Source organism: Camellia sinensis, chromosome 1, assembly GCF_055761805.1.
Source record: "Camellia sinensis isolate YWXY chromosome 1, ASM5576180v1, whole genome shotgun sequence".
NCBI classification, from domain to species: Eukaryota; Viridiplantae; Streptophyta; class Magnoliopsida; order Ericales; family Theaceae; genus Camellia; species Camellia sinensis.
The window spans coordinates 191,049,117-191,064,437 of record NC_138961.1 but is presented as its reverse complement, the minus strand read 5'-3'; the positions used below and the strand labels follow the sequence as shown (position 1 = coordinate 191,064,437).

Genomic DNA, 15,321 nt, shown 5'->3' with positions numbered 1-15,321 from the left:
GCTCACGTAACGTGTTGCCTTCTTTTTTAAGCATTAACCGGGGGCAACCGAGAAATGAGGGAAAATTTACTATAATTTGATTTTTGTTGCAAGCACTATTTCCCTTGAAAAAGAACAGTAGTTCAATTGGACTGCTTTAGATGTGGGTAATCCAAAAATCAAACGTGTTTACCAAGATATTCCCGACATAAGTTAAACACTAGACCTTCAAATTTACGGCTCAAGTGGTTGTATTTGGATCAAGGATTTGAGATAAAATTTCTCCCTTTGTTCGTCCTTTCTACAAATTCCTACTTGAATTCTTAATCCAAATGTTTAGAAACCAGTAATTTAACCACAATAGAACTTGCAGACTACAAAAAAGACAAACAGAATGAAAGAAATCACCATTTGTATGTATCACTAATCACTCAATTGCATATTAAAAGTAAAGAGTGCTACAAAAACTGAACAAAATCCCATAAAAATATGTTTTTCCTGCTCAGCCCTAAAAAATTATTCAAAGGGTCATAACCAGGACACCTTTGAAGAGTACCCCCATATTACAATATAATAAAATGTGTTAGAAAATTCAGCATCAAACCTCGCCACCCCGCCACCCCAAAAAAAAAAAAACATAGAAAAAAAAAAAAAAAAAAAAAACCAAGAAAAATGCCCGAGATAATTTTCTCCTAACTGAATTTTACAGATTCTGCTGTGTAATCCGAAATGAATCACATCAAACCCATCTCAGTTTGTTTTCTTTTCTTCTTCTGTAACAGCTGTTACATCTGTAGAAGTAGAACCAGAAGCAGAAGCCTGGTTTTCATCTTCACCACCAAAACCAAACTCGTTTACCCGTTTCTTATCCACTGGATATACCCACCTCTGGTACAGATATATCAGAAAGATAAGATCTGCAAAGGCACAAAGAGAGAAGAAAAAAAAAATAAGCATAAAAATATAGATTACAAAAATACAAGAATCCACACCAACAAATAAAAATATATGGCGTAACTTTGCCGTGACTAATTGACCATCACAAGGGCGGAGAGTATTATCATTCCCAGAAGTTCTCAAAGAACAGAGATATGTACTCTATGGGCACGTTGGTGCACTCACTGCCCCTTCTGTACCAGCTGAAAGGTTTGAACAAAAGCCCAAAGGGCCTGTTTGGTGCAGCTTCTAGTAAGCTAAAAGTACCTATCTCCCCCCGCTTCCCAAGAATCAAAAAAAAAAAAAAAAAAAATCAACTTGTCTAAGCAATTTCTGCCTTATAAGCTCTAAGTAGACATTAGTGCAGCGTGGTGCAAGTTCAAGTTATGCCAAATGCTCCTAGTGTGGTGCAAGTTTGAGTTAGTCAATCAGCACCTCCGCCAAAAAGTGGGGAGAAAGTTGCCTACCTACTACCTCATGATCACTGTCTAATCACGCTGAAAGAGATAATACTTCAGAATACATCCCTAATAACCCTATTATTAAAAAAATAATAATAAAAAGAACAAACAAGAATTCCTAGAAAATAGCTGCAGCAGCATTCTTTTAAAGAACCTCATTTGGACACTGCACATGACACGTGTGATACTTGAGTATAAAGTACACTTCTTTGACCATAACTCACCATCACGGAAGACAGAAAGCCGATGCAATATAGGCATTTTTATGACAAATGCAAATAGATCGTCAATGATGGTATTAAGAAACTTGTATGTCATCTGCCTCCAGGGCATATGGGCCACAGACTTCAGCTTATAGTTGATGAACAGTTGAGGGCACATCATAATAAAACCTGCAAAACAATATCAAAAGAAAAAATAACAAAACATATTGTCAATTTCTTACCAATAATCACATATCTATAAGAAGATTTGTCATTGGAGGGTAGATAGTCAAGTTTGATTGCACAAACTTGTCAATAAACTTAGAGGCTTCAAATAAACACAAATGATGCCCAAGATCTCAAGTTGTTAGGTTATTGGACTAATTTATTTTTTCATTCCCTTGAGTAAAATTTTAACTTTACTCGCAATAAATAAGGGAATGAAGGGAATTCAACAAATATTGCATGTTAAAATTAAAACAAAAAAAACAGATGCCCAAAAACACAAAAATAACAATAAGAGGCAATGAAGGGAATTCAAGGGGCTTACCAAACATGTAAACACAGCTTGTAAGTGAAGAGAGAATCCAAGAGTACCAGCTCTTGTGGCGTTCGTACATGAGAGAGTAAACGGAAGAGCAGCCAACTAGCAAGAAGAGAACATAGGATAAATACTTCATTGCAAGATCATCATACTCCTTTGTCTTGTTCCCGGCATATGATTCACGATCTCGGAACCTCAACATAGGTATCCTCCCAGACCTATCAATCTGGAAGAGAACATAAACAAATACATATTCACAGAAAAAAAATAAAAAAGCTTATCAAATTTGACAGCATTTTGAATATGTAAATTGGGCATTGATGTAGATACAATGCTAGGAAGGCAGTCCCGATATGATCACAGCTAAATTCACACAAGCGCATATCAACCTGTTCGTGAAAAATAAAATAAAATTCCAGGAAATTATTACTGTATTCAGTTACTCAGAATCATATACTCCGGGGACAGGTTTAAGCATTAGAGATTCATCCAAGGGGATTTAATTAGTGCAAAGACCTAAGTCCATGAATATATACAGTTACTGTATATAACTAATTATATTTTTAACTTCATACAACATTCTCAGCATATATGATAGAGAGAAACCATGTGCTGTTTGTATAACCTTTGTCCCAAGTATTTGAGGTCGCATGCATTAATTTTGCTCATACTGCTCGATCAAGAGCCACGATTTCAATCAAACCACAAGGTAACAAGCCTGCCACTATTATATCAACCCATGTTAATTTCAATCACCCTTGTATCCTAGGACTACCCTCAAAATGGCCAATGTCATGCTTCTTACTAGGTGCATTTGTTGGTCTTCGGTGTTCGAAATCATCTTAATCAAGTTTTCCCTCATTTTATTTTCAATAAGTGATACCTCTACCATCTCATGAATCATTCACTTCCAATTCTATCATAGTTTTGCCACACACACATCTTAACAACAATCATTTTGTGAACATGTTTCTTAATTACCCAACATTCTACACCATAAAAGCTTGACCTCTCTCTCCTAGCACTTGTGCTAATACAAATTTTAAGTGCTTATACCCTTAAGATCTTGAATGTCCCTTGGAGAAGATATTTAATATGGAGACACCTCTAGTTCAACGGGATATAGTTTCATGACGACAGCATCTTCAATTTCAATCTCCTTGCAGTTGTCAAGAGACAACGAAAACAGTCACTCTTGGGTATCTTGGGGTTGTTGAATTCCCTCACTACAAAGGAATAAAATTTTGTTTCGGAGCATTATTTAAAAATGGGATATGTGGAAAACATGAGAGAATCGCAAAAACACAAAATAAAAAGGAAACATAAAACCGATTTTTAATGTATTCGACAGCACAACAATTTGAATAACTGAATCTGTAGGAGGTCTATACATCAGAGGTTAAAATCAAGAAACAGATGTTAATGGCAACCAAAGATCACTATGATCCTAAAGGCATTACATTCAAACAGAACAAGGTTTAGAAAGTAATAAAATAATAATAACAATGTCCAGTAATAAGCATATGAAGATAACTATTTGATACTTAATTTGATAAGCAAATAAAAAATGTATATTTAATCTCCCAAATGTCCAATAATTTTAGTATGTCATTTTCTATTTCTCTCAATTTGATATTAAAAGCTTACCAAATACTATATGGTAACGTACACAATATAAAAACTAATAAACTATTACTCAGTACAACGCTGAATTGACAATTATGGTTGATGACGAGATTAACCGCAGGCATGGTACCGGGAAAAAAATAATGTAAAATAAAACGAAGTGCCTATGGTAGCAGGTTGATGAAGTTGATTCATTTCTTCCTCAGAAATTGTAACGAACAGATATAATGGATAATGATGTAATGGAAATTGTCAGCTTAGTTTTCATAATATACATATAAGATTCAAAACTTTTTGTTCAACAAATATATAATCTAGTATACAAAATATATTTACACTGCCAAACATTTCTATAAGATTTTAACTGAACATCATTGCATAATTGAACTTATACCTCAATGTGCATGGCTTTCCCAATTTTCCAGAACTCAATGCAGCAACCAACTCCAGAACTTGCAAGTATCATCCACGAAGTATCGTTGTCAAGTAGGTAGAGGAAGACAATAAGCTGACATGAGAAGCTCACAATAACTGACTTTGCAGATAGTCCTTCCATGGATTTGTTTTTGTTCCAAAATTGAATATCTGTAAAGAACAAAAAATTAATTAACAAGCTATAATTCCCATAAAGATCATCATAGAAGATGCACAAATGATTGCCATTACCATTCTTAAATGCCAAGAAGTCGAATATGGAATGAAATACTGAGACAATCATTGTAATCACCAAAAGGTACGGATTCCCTTCCAAGAATACTCTCTAAAACAAAGAATAAATAAATCAGAATTGGAGTAAACATGTATACACATTTGTATGAACATGCATAATAGTTGCAGAACCAAAAAAGAAGCAAGACCAACAACAAAAAATCACAACCAAACCATACAAGGATCACATTTTAGAACATATTCTAAAGAAGTAGCTAGTTCTTAACTTCAAAAATGTGCATGTATGTATCATGCTGTATCTGTGTGTGTGTGTTCGTACTCATACCCGTACCTATTCTTCTTAGATTGCAATTCAACATTGCCATTTTTTTCAATGCAGAAACAGGAAAATTTTATGTATCGTGTTGTATATGGGCCCATACTCATACCCATATCCATGCTTCTTAGATTTCAATTCAACATTACCACTTTTTCCAATGCAGAAACAGGAAAATTTCAAGCACTAAGAAAGATTGTCGGTCAAAGTAGAAAGATAAAATATTTAGAATTAAAATAGTAAAACTTTTCCATCAGATAAAATAATGTGTCCGCTTAGCAACTTTACAATGAAAAATAAGCCACGTGTGTACCATAGTGCATGGTTGATCCCATAACTAAACTTAATCGATATATCTCAAAGTTTCTGGAAAATCTCCTTTCAATTTGCAACATCATTTTATATGCACTGAATAAGTTCCCTTCAACTATTAGAGAAATTAAAAGACTGATTGGCAAATATTATGTATTTGCTTGATTTCCAAAACAAAAGTTAGAACTAAAATCCAGAAGTACATATTTCTTCAAAGCTTCCTATTTACATCATGCCAGAGAGATTTCTTATGCTCAAAGAAAAAGTAATACCTTAAGTTCATCAGCCTCGCCTTCAAGCATACTCCCATAACTACGGTGAATCTGGAAGGATTGATCAATCTGCAGGAACAGCTGCCACTTGGTCATGCTTATTGGACCCACTTCGAGATTCAGCGTCAACTCAGTTACTGAATCATTTATTGGTATTAACTTATTTCTAAGTAACCAAAACTCATTGAAAAAAATGGTTGGATAGTAGTTCCCTGTTTTAGGTTCAATATTCAAGTCTGCAATCTCAAGTCAAGAAAACTCAACACTACAATGACTTAATTCGACAAAATGCAAACAGGCAATGGGGGCTAAAAAAAAGAAAAAGAACGAAAGAAAGAAAAGAAAAGTGGTTCCAAAAGTGGCCTAGACAAAATCAAGGTGATAACTCTAGAAATATAATAATAAAAAGCACTAACACTATGTTTGGATGGAAGGAAAAAAAATAAAAATAAAAAGCGTAGGCAGGGGAAGCGAATGGTTACTCTTCCTCTTGTTTGGATAATAAAGGGAACGAAAAGGAAGGGACGGGAAGTAATATTGTTTGTAGGAGAAAGGTAGGTGAAGGAAATGGAGTAATATTTTATTATTATGAGTACAAAAAGGTATATATAGAGGTGGAAGCAAAATCGATAATCACTCAAATCCCCTTCACTTCCCCTCCAAAACCTCCAAATTTCAGAGGAGAGGTGAACAAAAAGTGGAATAAAATGGGGTTTGACTATCCTTTTGACCTTTTTCCTCATTAAAAACCCAAACAAGGAGAAGTCATGCACTTCCCCTCAATCCAAACATAGTGTAAAAAATGAAGAAATCAATAATATTTAGCAACATAACCATTATGCACACAGAAAATTTTATAAAGCATTCAGTCTCTTGTATTTATATGCCCAAGTATAAAACAAACTCGTACAAGCTAGCTCATTTTAATTATCTTTTTCCAACAGTAATTATAATACTAGCTAGAGCAAACACTGATGGGTTGTCATAACATGAGTCTTGACAGAAATAAGTCAGTACTAATTGCAACAAATCCTAACCCATATTACCAATGAGATTTTGAGACAGGTAAAAGAAAAAATATACATGCAACATGGCCTGGCCCAAGTAAACATTGTATGACATGAAAGATCAGACAAAGCACACTCGTGGATATTCATCTGTCTCTACAGGTGTCTTCAGTAGATGGCAACTCAATCAACTCAAAATTATGTAATGCAAAGTATGCTGCAGAAGACTAGAGAGGAACCAATTGTGTTTGAGGCTCTTGGCAAAAGGAAAAGTTTTTTGAAACATTCCCTTCTGGATTTGTGGGGGCATATTAAAATCAAAGAACTACAAACAAATAGCATGTATGCATAAAAATGCATGTAGAATCACATATACTGCTATCTCACAGACATGTCACTTAGAAAGAGTCATCCAAAAAAGTTGAACAGACGTGACATGTTGCAAGATCTACAAGTCATGCCAACTCCCTGGAAAAGAATTTGAAATTCATGTCCAGACACCCTAAGTTATTATTCATTCTTCCACAATATCAGAGTAGCTTTGAGAACTCTGCATGGATATGGGGCACATTTACTATCCCAATGCCTGTATTTTTTAGGAATCTCTAGCCGGAGCCTCTGGCACTGAGTTGCCCTTCTTTTTATACTATAACAATTAGTATTAATAAGAGAAGCTGCAAGATGAAAATTCCATACAGGTCCATTTGGAACCCCTCAATAATCTAATTAATTATGCTCAAGTCTTATTTTCAGTTCACTGCTGGTTTAGTTTTATAAATACTGTATTAAATACGCTTCATTGAATGAAGGTTACTTCAAAATTTCATTTTTACAATGGGCTCCACAAAATGTAAATATCCAATAAACCTCTTTAGCAAACTCAAATCAACACGTCACAAGTTAATACAGAGGAAGAACAAGAAACCGAAGGATACAAGGATCTATATTTGGTGGAACAGCATTTTTTGGATACCTGCAGATGATTGCCAAAATTAGCAAGTTAACGAAGATGCATACCATAAAAACTGAAACGAGCTGGGTTAAGTACTTTAAATAGCATATGAGTGCCTAGCTATATCATTGTCCTCAGTAAATTGCCACAATAGAAGCTAAGATCACCAAATAAGCTTTTAATATAAATTTCACTAAGGGGTAAAACAAAAAATAGAAACATGCTTGAAAATTGCAACTTACCAGCTAAGAAAAAAAAAAATTTTTTTGGGTGAATAACTAAGAAAAAAATTTTGATTCATGAGCAAAAGCTAATTTATAATGATTTAGTACATATATCATTACACCAGGATACAAGCATCAGTGTTGTTGGTGAAGTTCTGTATCTATAGTCAACTTACATACAATCTGTTATTTTAGATAATTTATCCTCCTTTTATCAATGTAGGCAATTCTAATTTATAAAGCACTTGACACAAAGACAAGGATAAATAAATAACTAAACACATTTGATGACGGAAAAATGCTGAATCACGTGATAGCATTTCAGTTCATGAAAATTCATGATACCTGAGCTGAGCCGTCCATTGGTGAAATCAATTTGCTGGAGGGACTGGCTTTTGTTGACTTTTTGAGTTATTTCCAAACCCTACACTCCTATTTTCCCTGTCCTCCTAACGATACCACGATACCGCCAAATTACAACCCTCTTCATTTTACAAAATCCTTGACATCACTGGTTTAAATCTTTTTTTAATAAATAATCACAGGTTCAAATCTTAGAGTTGCCATTTTGTGCAAAAAATGAAGGCAGCTCTATACCAAATTTAGCTCTCTTAGCACTCTCAATTAGCATGGACAAACATTGCAACTTCTTTTTGTTTCAAGAAAACTTTTCTGTTTGCTCAGTTTCCCAATTAATGTTCATATGGTTGCATTTCCTCAGTTAATCGTCCTTTCCACATCATCTTTATCCCTCATTTATTTTCACAAACTAGTTCAATGTTGTTAAGGCATCGTACATGATGCTAGAATGGCTTTGTTCTTCTTGGACAAGTCCAAATACCATTCATAGACTGCAAGGTCGATTCCTGTATAACCTTTAAAAACAGCTCAAGAACAATTAAGTGTATTGAAATGCCTTGTGACACCAAGCGAACTTAATCCCTACATCTCTCTCACCTTCGAATTGCCAAAGCTTTAATCCCAAAATGCCTACTCAACTCCACCCAAAAATGAAGCTCCTAAAGATGCCAAATGCCATAGTTAAGAGAAAAGGTAGAATTTTAATCCAATGTTTCCAAAAGATTGTTTATTTATTTAAAAATGTTTGTATTTATTTTAGTTTATTTCTTGGTTTGGGTTCAAATAGAAGAACTAAATTAAGAAATGGATCCATGTAGCCAACCCCAAATAATTGGGACCTAAGATTCATGGACACTCCTACGAAGGAAGCATCTCATGTCCTACAACTCTTTGGACACTCCTAAAAGTGTGTCTGGTACTTCTTCAACATGTCTTAATTAAAAAATAAAATTTATAATATTGGACACTTTACTGACACTTCCTAAACCTTCCAAGCACGTCTTATGTGATGAATCCCTTCATAATAACAATGTTTTGCATTTTTCAAAAAAAAAATTATTCAACATTTGTAAAATGGATTTATCATGTGCATTATAATATTCTATAAACGTTTTGTATTCTTTAGAATGTAATTGTTACATATATGATATCTCAAATATTTAAGTTGTAAAACATATAACTTCTTAATGTAACTAATGTTATGTTATAATTCATTATATCTTTCAATAAACTATTCATATATATGGCACATAATAAATTTGTAAGAATATAGCATGCCCCAGGCGTGTCATGTCTTGCATTTTTGAAAAATTTTAGTGTTGGTGTGTCAGTGTCGTGTCCATGTCTATGCTTCTTAGCGAATAGTTTTTGTTTTTGTTTTTTACAAAAACAACCACTAATTGTTTCCAATTTTACGTAAATAGAAAACAAGAAAAAGACAACCTGATCAAATGATCCCTTGGGTTTCTTTTCTAGAAGGCTTGGTTCAACATAGAGTAACCTCCTCAAGTAGGTTACTTAGCATCACGCATTTCATCTTACCCCGCGTAGGTTACTTAGCATCGCGTATTTACAAAAAAGTAATAATTAGGGCCCGTCAGAAGTGGCTTTTTTAATGGTTTCTTGGCTAAAACATGAGGTGAAAAAAATCAAAATGTTTGGGAAGGACTTTTTGGCTTTTTATGAAAAAACGTGCAAAAAGTGGAGCGAATGGGAAGGAACCTTCTTGTATGAGTTGAAAACCTTTTGGCTTTTTGACTTTTTTAGTGACTTTTTGGCTAAAATTACATCTTCCCAAACAAGACCTTAATAATAAACTTCCTCATGAGCAAGCATTGCACACTCGTGTAACATTCTTAGGCCAAAAAGGCTCTACACAAAGCAGTAATTTCTTTTCAAGATGTTATGTTACTAAATGAATAAATTAATCAGTATTCTATATTCTCAGCTGGTAGTAACAAGTGTTGTAAGAAAAAAAAAAATGACCAGTCTATCTTTCTCCATCTGTCATCTTTATATTTCTTCTACTTCCTTCAATTAATTACACCCTTCAAGTACTTCCTCCTCTTATCTTCCTCTATTTCCTATGACCCCCTCAATTTTATTTTTCCCTCCACCTTCCCTGCTCTCTTCTCGCTCTTCATTCCTCTCCCAAACCTATCTTACCCATATCTCCGTCACAAGACAGCCCACTCTAATGTCTTCTATGATTGCCATGCATCATCAAGGTAAAAAAATGCAAGAATAAATTTCAAGCTCTTACAGAAAACTATGGACCAGTTCTGACAAATATACCTTGTAAAATCCTCAACCAAATTGACTGTAATGTTTGGTTTCCAATATGACACCCATTCCACAGGGCCATCATCTTCAGAATCATCTCGAGTTTCGTCCACCACCTGAGGCAATCAAAACAAGTCTTCACTCAGATCAAAAGCTTCTACAAAAAATCTAGGCAAAAAAAGAAACACAACTAAACCAAAGAAGATTGTATTTTATTAATTTATACTACAACTTCAAATGTATCTAATGACACAATGGCCCCGTTTGGTGTAACTGTTAAAACAGATTATAGATTATAGCTTAATAGATTATAGATTATGACTTTAATCAGAAGCTGTTAATCTGTTTGGTGTAACTGTTGAATTATACATTTAAGTTGCTAAGTAGTGTTTGTTAAATAAGGTGTGGAGTAGCTTTTTCAATTAACTTTTATTTTTTATTATTCACTACTTATCTACATTTCTCATAAAGAGTAATAATAATATTCTATAGTACATTTGAGTCTCTTTCTATTTTTAAAAAAATAAAAAATAAAAAAATCTAAGAGTATAACCATAAATTAACATGTCCACAGCAGAAGCTGATAATCAGAAGCAAGGAGTGAGCAGCTTCTTAGAATCAGCTTTTTTGACTTAAAATAAGTTGTTAGAATCAGAAGCTGCTTGAAAGAAGTTTAACTAAACAGTTCAAAATAACTTTTCAAAAGCCAGAAGCTATAAGTTGGCTCAGAAAAGCCCAAACAAACACTCTCAAACACACGACGTGAAAAAATAAAAATTTCAATACATGACATTGAACACCATTTGACAAATACAGTTGATGCAAATCACATATTCAAGTATCATAAATTAGTCAACAACAAACTCTCTTTCAATAAAGCAAATATAAAGTTTAATTGTCCTAATGTGTACTTGCTGTCTTTTTTAAGATAATGCAAGAGCATGGTGCCTATCGCATTAAAAGATTTTCCTCTTGCGATAACCCCCAAGGTTACCACTTCAGCCATTTTCTAGGAAAATTTTGTTGCAAAATAGCTCTCAGAGGCAATTCACGAAAAAGAGGAACGAAAAAGTTGCTCAAGTCTGGACTTGACGCTTGAAGGCCTGAGCTTGGTGTTGTCACCGGACTTCTCCTTCGGAGGGAAATCCAATTTGTTATTGTACATGTGTACAACATTTAGGGGCCACTGCTTTGGTGCAATTAGATGTATAGCTGTTGACTGTGAAAGTTCCAGTTCAAGTCATAGTCACTTCGAGCAAATAATGTGAATCCGCCCTGCCAGCACCCTGCATAGGCAGGACTAGTGGGTAACTGCATCTGCCTTTTTATACAACTACAACTATGTTTCTATGATGCTTAAAATACATTTGTGTCCATGCATACATATCACTGCAAATTTGACAAACCCTAATACCAAACATGAACCATTTAAAAGACAATATTGGTCCAAAACAAAATTCTCAACTAGCATATCTAAAAAAAATATTGCATAAATTAAATACCCCCTCCTCCCTCCCTTCCTCCCTCTTGATATATTGTTTGAATCACATCATCAACTTAAGACTTTCACCACACACTGCCATAAACAAAATATATTGCTCCAAGTCTAGGCCAATTGTTAGTATGGTTAAAGACTTGTCGTAATGACGAATGGAACCTAGCCCCTCGATTTATTGACTAAATTGGTAGTAAAATAAGATAAAGATGGCCTCATCTAACACCTACAGTAAACTAAGAAAGATTGCCTCTTACATCAGTGAAGAAGTGAAGTATCAATTGCAAATACTTAGGTAGTCTAATACTTGACAAAATTTAAGAGGGGGGGGGAGGTTGAAAGAAACTGATGGGATCAGAGAAGTTTTATCTAACACTACAAGTTAGAATTATGAATATTGATGTATCCATAATGCAAACACCAATAGGTTATCTATCAGTTTACACAAGGACAAACCTCAGGCACCGCTGCATCCTCACTAGAGTCTTTGGAACTTCCCAACAAGCTCTTCCGTTTATCTGTCTTTGACTTGGGCAGGTATGTAACAACAGCTGATATCAAGGAAAGAGGAGATCTTATTAGTGATTGATATTTACACATCAATAAGGATTGATCTGAAGTTGAAAAAAGTAAAATAATCTTACGGTGCGTCCTGCCGAAAGCAGCCAATGGCTGGTACTCTGGATCATTGGGGTCCGGTGGGTAACCAGACTGAGCAAAGAAAACGTGAGCATAAAGACTGCCATTGTGCTTCAAAGCCTGGGGGTGGAATAATCAGAAGAAGCTTGATTATGAAATAAAAAACAAACACAATCAAACCATTCCAAAGGTAATCAAAGAATCTCATGCATGTGCAGGTATAAAATCAAAAGTGTTATGCAATTAAATAATACATAACAAGTAATATTTACTGCATACATAAGATACCTCAGATGGATAATACATGAAAGACAAAGATCTTGTACTCTCTGGTCCCCAGACAGCATAAGGTATATTTGTCTCATGCCAAACAAGTGCACCTTCACTACCAAAGTCGTTGAACTTTTCATGTTCAGAAAGATAAAACCACATATCCTGAACACAAGTAAAAATTGCAATTTTAGATTGAATTACAAACAACAAGAAAGCAAAATATGCCAGTATAAGCAGTAAACCTGAACATTCTATAGGACATCATCAGTGGAAAGGTTAACCTCAAATCATCATGCAGTCCAAATTTTCTTCAAAACTCACTATACTTTTCTCATATATGAGCACAAATGGACTTTTCTGTCACATATCCAATGAGATATATATGTAATGCATATATGCATGTGCACATGTGTTTTGCCCACAAAAGTAGGCAGATGAAAACTATGCAAGCTTTGTCCATTAAATTTTTAAGGCCAGTCGTAATATCTAAAAGAATATAATGCATACGCGTGTATTTCAGCACCTAAGGCTAAGGCATTGTTCCTTTGAAGAGTCAATAATCCGAAGTTCCAAAATAAGTAAACTCAACCTACTAAATCTCAAATGAAACTAAAAAGCTTTAGCAAAAGAGATTAGAAGCATTCCACCAACAATGTCCTCTAAAAGCCCACTGAGGGATTTTAAATTCTCTTCCTACTCAATCCAGTCCATCTCCCCTAATTTACTCTACTCTTGCCATTCAAGCAAAGACTGTTATGAAAAGGAATTATTGACCTTTTTTTAAAAAAATTTGAATTTCTGTCCTGTTTTTTAGTGTCGTTTTGGCTAATTTGGCCACTTCCCAAACATAGCCTTAGTATGAACGCTTTAAATTTTGTCACACACGTCTTTTCTTATTCTTTAATCATCCTTGTGTAACTATCAATTTCAAGAACAACCATAGGTCCTTGTGTAACAGCCGCTTTCAAGAACACCCACAGGTGATTCCATGTTGTACAAGCTAATTATAGTAATACAATCAAACTATATCCAAGATTGACAGAGAAATTTACATAGAATCAGAGAATTCCTTCATGAACCCACACCACATAAGTAGGTTTTTCATACCTAATATTCAATTTGAACTACTTTTGATATATAAAAACTGAAAATTTTCAATTGTGATCCTCTAATAAAGAGGATAGTGAACTACTAAAACAGTACAAAGATCACAATATCATCAAAAAATTCATATATATATACATATATATATATATATAGAGAGAGAGAGAGAGAGAGAGATTGAGAAGAAGAAGAAGAACCAGCGATTCGCCCTTCTGGAAGATGTTAGAGATCTGAAGAGCAGGCTCGACGGGCTTCTTGGGAGAAAAGAATTTGGAAGCGAAGTACCAGAAAACCGCTATTCTTATGACTCCTGTTATCGTCTGCCCAAAACCTTGCTGTTGCTGCGGCCTTGCCACTGCTCCTCCACCACCATCTCCTGCTGCAACCGCTGGCGGCGCCATATTTGCAAAGCTCTCAGATTGTTTCGCCCTAAAACGAACCCCTCCACCGTCGAAACAGAGAGAGAAAACAGAGAGAGAAAGAGAGATTCTAATCTGTACCTTTTAATCAGATATCGACAGAGATTTTTAAATTGGAGATGGTCGCAAAAAATAATTGGAGTATATATTATTTTTTAGGCACAGCTTCTCTCCGGTTTAAATTGGACGAGTGCTGCGCATCGATATCTTTAATTTAAATCGTTAAATATATAGGTGTGGTCAAGTGTTTAATTTTTATATAAAATTATGTTAATTAAATATTAATAGTTATTTAATTATTATATATTTGTATTAATAATAAATATAATTTTTAAAATAAATAATTTATACAAATGTAATCTAATTAAATTGTTAATAAAATAACCAATAAATTTTACATATTACCGACCTCAACTAAACTCTCCAATATCTAATTGGAGAAGCCTCCCCTATTTTGTATGCTTTGTTTTTTACGGATATTTATAGCAGGGACTTTACGGATATTTATAGCAGGGACTTTTATATTAGTATAGATTACGCGACCTTTTTATTTTTTTTATTTTTTAAAATTAGGTTAAAATATCTTATTATGTACGGATTGTTTTTATAATTATTTATATACATGTGAATTGTGATTTAAAAAAAAAATTGTGCATATAGAAAAAAGAATATAACATATTTTCAATCAATTATTTTATGTTTGCTTTTGACATGTATAAGTCCATAAAGGCCACGAATCACCTATGGCCCATCACTTGAAGCCCAGTACATAACCCAACTGGTGAGGTCTAAGACAGCTGGAGTCTAACATGACATAAAGAGCCAATGACATTCAGACACACGGCAAGAAAAGGACGAGCCACATCAGCAGACAAAGATCTGCAAAGTTATTACCACTGCACATCACCATTAATACAGCCCATCACAGCATTTATTACGACAACACCTCTCCGCCGGAACAGGACCCCCTTACCCTGAGTAAGGTAAGCTACAGCATAGGCTTTCGACGAGGAGAATAGGTCAGAAGGAATAGCGAAATGATTGTCAAAGGATATAAGCGAACGTTGTAGACAATAAAAAGGTTAAGCTTTCTATCTCTAATCTCCCCCCATATACTCTACTTCCCTTCCTAACTTGATCGTCACTGGGAGACTACCCCGTTCCCCGTTGAACTTGTTTGCAGGATATCCAGTGGGCTCGATCATTTGGGCTTGGGCTTGGGCTTGAGGGGCTTGGGCTTGAGGAGC

General features: G+C 34.6%; 1 protein-coding gene across 1 annotated transcript; it reads right to left on the bottom strand.

The window, feature by feature from the left end:
- Positions 1-389: 389 nt before the first annotated feature.
- On the bottom strand, positions 390-14,307 carry LOC114294654 (uncharacterized). Its single transcript, XM_028238784.2, has 12 exons — positions 13,853-14,307; positions 12,567-12,713; positions 12,284-12,398; positions 12,096-12,190; positions 10,157-10,260; positions 7,261-7,298; positions 5,319-5,554; positions 4,416-4,509; positions 4,144-4,334; positions 2,130-2,349; positions 1,601-1,768; positions 390-896 (listed from the first exon to the last, which is right to left on the bottom strand). Exons 1-12 carry the CDS (start codon positions 14,054-14,056, stop codon positions 730-732), a joined length of 1,779 nt encoding a protein of 592 aa, XP_028094585.2. The 5' UTR covers positions 14,057-14,307; the 3' UTR covers positions 390-729.
- Between the last annotated feature and the right edge of the window lie 1,014 nt (positions 14,308-15,321).